The 4,312-nt window shown below is 43.3% G+C and overlaps 1 protein-coding gene across 1 annotated transcript; it reads left to right on the top strand.

Annotated features, from left to right (window-relative positions):
• The first annotated feature begins 370 nt into the window (after positions 1 to 370).
• LOC103110962 (gamma-crystallin F) lies at positions 371 to 2,956 on the top strand. Its single transcript, XM_060193400.1, has 3 exons — positions 371 to 446; positions 525 to 790; positions 2,631 to 2,956. The coding sequence occupies exons 1-3, from the start codon at positions 371 to 373 to the stop codon at positions 2,901 to 2,903; spliced, it is 615 nt and encodes a 204-aa protein (XP_060049383.1). The 3' UTR covers positions 2,904 to 2,956.
• The last annotated feature ends 1,356 nt before the right edge of the window (positions 2,957 to 4,312 follow it).

The raw sequence follows: 4,312 nt of genomic DNA, 5'->3' as shown, positions 1-4,312 counted from the left end.
CCAGGAAATGCTCTAATCGACATGCCTTTCACTGTAGCTCATTCTGACCTCAGACTTGGTCACTACCCTTAATTCACCGAGTTTATTTAAAAAAGACTATTTTGAAATATTGTTTTTAAAAAGAATAAAATTATTTCATTACAAGTATTTTCACTCACAGGCACCTTTCCTAGTTGCAACTTCCTAAAAAAGCTTCATTTAAAGGCCCGAGAAGCTATTAGAAACAATTTAACCTGGGTCATCAATCAGTTGGATAGTTCTGGAGAGTCTGAGAGGAAACATACAATAAGGCTTCTGCCCCGCCCCAAAGTCACTGTATAGAAGAAGACAGAGGGGAATCTGCGGGGCCCCTTTTGTGTGGTTCTTGCCGATGCAGCAGTCCTCCCACTATATAGCCTCGCGCACCGCCCGCCCCTCCACAACTCCAGCCACCAGCCATGGGGAAGGTGAGCCTAGCGCCCAGGCCTGGGGGTGGGGGGGGTGGGGGACCGCGGCCCACGGGGATGAAGGGTCAGGCCTCTGAGCCCTTTCCTTGCCTGCCTTGCAGATCACCTTCTATGAGGAGCGCGGCTTCCAGGGCCGCCACTATGAGTGCAGCAGTGACCACTCCAACCTGCAGCCCTACTTCAGCCGCTGCAACTCTGTGCGTGTGGACAGCGGCTGCTGGATGCTGTATGAGCAGCCCAACTACTCGGGCTGCCAGTACTTCCTGAGGCGCGGGGACTACCCTGACTACCAGCAGTGGATGGGGCTCAGTGACTCCATTCGTTCCTGCCGCCTCATCCCCCACGTGAGTTCAGATCCTTGCTCCTCCCCGGGACCCCTCATCCCACCAGTGCCCCAGATGCGGTGGCCATAGTATTATATCATCTTCCTTGTCTTGGTTCAAATAATACTCCCTTTTCCTTTATTAATGCACTGCCCTCAATTGGAAATTTTCCTTTGCTAAAATTAAAATCACCTCTACAAGGAAACAAAAATGTAGTGTACTAGTGTTAGTTCTGAAAGTTGACACCACAGGCAATGAGTAAACAACAAATGACAGAGGAGGACCTAGTGGGGTTTGAATTTTAATGTGGAAAACTTAGAAATGTTACACATATACAAATGATTGTATTTTATTTTACTGTTAACTATAAACCACTAATTCCCCAATAAAGAAATTAAAAGAAAATTAAATCCTTACTATAGATAGACCACTTTAGTGAACTATTTTCCCATTCACCAGTAGAATCCAGTCAATAGGAGTGGCTAATTCATAGGAGCGAATGAGGACTGTAGCTGGTAGTGGCAAGTCACCCTCCTCCCCCAAATATAAACTATTGTTATGAAAATCTTACCAAGAATTCTGTGCTAACAGTTGCTGCAAAGCCATCCATTACATAAATTAGCTCCCAGCAAGCAGCCTGGAATTTCCTGGTTAGGGATTCTCTGATTTGACTGTGACAGCAGTGGAGATAATAACACTTGTGTGAAGTTTGAAACTCCCTCATTGGTTTTAATACCTTGATACAACTTTAGGAGTCTGGAAAGATGAGTTTCTACTTCTCAGTCCTGACTCCTTCAATTGTGGACTTGCAGTTTCTGTTCATCCGCTGCTCACAAAAGAAAAGGCTTGTGATAGTTGCATCCCATGTGTTAGGCAGTAACTAAGGTCAGGTTAGATAATATAGTACATGGGTAATTTTTACAAACCAGTGAAGGTACCTTTTAGCAGTCTTTAAACCTTGGAATGGGTTGCTTTGACTGAAAAGGATTTAATGATGCAAGAAAGAAGATATTGAGTAGGAGCCTGCTGGGAAAGACAAACAGGATTTGCTCAGGACAATAGCCTAACATTTCATTCGTCTAAATCTAAAATGGTCCCTTAATTCTGTGTAGGCCTCCTTTGCCGTCATAAACTGCTGATTTTGTTTATTACCTAAAGCAGATTTGCAGAAGTCTATTGGAACTGAGAACTAAATCTAATATTTAAGGTCACCCTTGCTTTTCAGAATTTTATCCTAGAAGACCCCCAGATCACCATACCTCTGGGAAGGACAGCACAAAATAAATGTATAAGAATTATCTGATGGCAATATGCAAGGCCAAAACACATGAATATTTTGGTTTATGTGAGTGACACCTTTTTGAGTTTTGCAGTGTACAACCTAACTAGCTGTACACAATGACCTTGGTATCCGAAGTCTTTGTAATTCAGTCACTGGAAAAACTGAAATTCTCATTCTCCCAAATGTAATTGGTTACTAGCTAGAATGTGGTCAGACTTTTTTTTTTTTCTCTCCAGGGTTACTGCTGGGGCTCCGTGCCTGTACCATGAATCCACTGCTTCTAGAAGCTATTTTTTCCCTTTTGTTGCCCTTGTTGTGGCTATTATTGTTGTTGTTATTATTGATGTCGTTGTTGTTTGATAGGACAGAGAGAAATTTAGAGAGGAAGAGAAGACAGAGAGGGGGAGAAAGAGATAGACACCTGCAGACCTACTTCACCACTTGTGAAGCGCCCCCCCAACCCCCGCAGGTGGGGAGCCAGGGCCTCCAACTGGGATTCTTATGCCAATCCTTGTGCTCTTAACCCTCTGCACTACGGCCCGACCTCCTGTGGTCAGACTTTTTCTACCAAATCCACAGACCGGCTCCCACAGGATCAGGATCTACGAACGAGAGGACTTCCGAGGCCAGATGGTGGAGATCACTGAGGACTGCTCCTCGCTCCAGGACCGCTTCCACTTCAGCGACATCCACTCCTTCAACGTGCTCGAGGGCTCCTGGATCCTCTATGAGATGCCCAACTACCGGGGACGCCAGTACCTGTTGAGGCCAGGGGACTACAGGCGCTACCACGACTGGGGGGCCGTGAGTGCCCGGGTGGGCTCTTTGAGGAGAGCTGTGGATTTCTATTGAAATATTTTCACTCAGCCCTTTTCTCCATCTGGGTACTAATAAAATATTTCCTGTGTGTTCCATGCAGCCATGTGTCCTCTCTTCTTTACCAGCTCCTTGGAAAATGACTCACAAACAAAACAAAACAAGACAAAAAGTAAAAACAAACAAAAAACAGAGGTAGGAAAAAGTGGATGTTATGGGGTAACAGTTAAAAGCACAGCCTCTAAAGCCTGTCAGGGTTCAAGTTCACTTAATACCTACTGTCAGTGGAGCAAGTCACTAAGCATTTCTGTGGCTTTATTTCCTAATTTGTAAGACTTCAGTATTCACACTCTAGCTGTTAAGGTTGAAATACAGATTGAATGAATTATTTTTACATAACATTGACATTTAGCTTTGCTTACAGACTTTTCCTTAAAAAAAAAAACTGTTATGTAAACTTGCCAGCTAAACATTTGGTTAGCTGGAGTACTCTTTTTCTTTTAGTAAAATTTCCTTTTGGAGATTATATTAAGTGAGATGGCTAAATGAGATTGCATCAGAGGAAGACAAACTTAAATAAAGATTTTTTAATTTTAAAACCTTAAAAAAAATTTCCCTTTTGTTGTCCTTGTTCTTTATCATGTTGTTATTATTGTTGTTATTGCTATCATTGTTGGATAGGACAAACAGAAATTGAGAGAAATAGGGAAGATAGAGAGGGGTAGAGAAAGACAGACAACTACAGACCTGCTTCACTGCCTGTGAAGTGACACCCCACCACCACCACCACCACCCCAAGTGGGGGCTCCAACCAGCATCCTGCTGCCGGTTCTTGCACTATGCACCATGTGCACTTAACCTGCTGCACCACTGCCAGGCTCCCCTTTTTTTTAATGAATTATTCAACCTTTTATTTTAATGAGAGAGCAATATAGAGAGAAAGACACAGAAAGACCAGAGCACTGCTCAGCTCTAGTTTATGGCAGGGCTGGGGATAAAATTAAGGTTTTCTAGGAAAACTGTGACAAATTGTAGGTCTAAAATGTGTGACAGACTGAACAGATTTATTTTTCTGTTGGTATGCATGAGACCCCTTCTGTTTCATTTGGTTTAAATCCCCCCTGCTTAACACTATTCTATTTACATAACCATTTCATTCTATTTACATAACCACTGTTAACAAGTTCCACCCTCCCTCCAGGGCATTTGTGGTTCAGTGATAGGATTCTCGCCTAATCTGCCCCCTCCTTGTCACACTCTGATTTTTACCAGTCACTTTTCTCTCCACCCTCTCTATGTCACATCCTGTTTCCACCCTACTTGGGAAGTATATATAAAGACAGCATTGTGAGTTTTAGAGTACTGTACCTTTAGTTTAGCTTAGCTCGGCTTAGATTGTGCTGCGTCCTGCATGAATAAAGAGATACTGCCTACAGCTCAACCAT

Source organism: Erinaceus europaeus, chromosome 7 (genome assembly GCF_950295315.1).
Source record: "Erinaceus europaeus chromosome 7, mEriEur2.1, whole genome shotgun sequence".
NCBI classification, from domain to species: domain Eukaryota; kingdom Metazoa; phylum Chordata; class Mammalia; order Eulipotyphla; family Erinaceidae; genus Erinaceus; species Erinaceus europaeus.
The sequence above is the reverse complement of the archived record's forward strand: the minus strand, read 5'-3'. Positions and strand labels throughout refer to the sequence as shown.

Coding starts and splice junctions, on each gene's coding strand:
- LOC103110962 (XM_060193400.1), top strand. CDS start 371: ATGCAGCAGTCCTCCCACTATATAGCCTCGCGCACCGCCCGCCCCTCC. Junction 447..524: donor AGCCACCAGCCATGGGGAAG/GTGAGCCTAGCG, acceptor CAGGCCTCTGAG/CCCTTTCCTTGCCTGCCTTG. Junction 791..2,630: donor CCTGCCGCCTCATCCCCCAC/GTGAGTTCAGAT, acceptor CCAAATCCACAG/ACCGGCTCCCACAGGATCAG.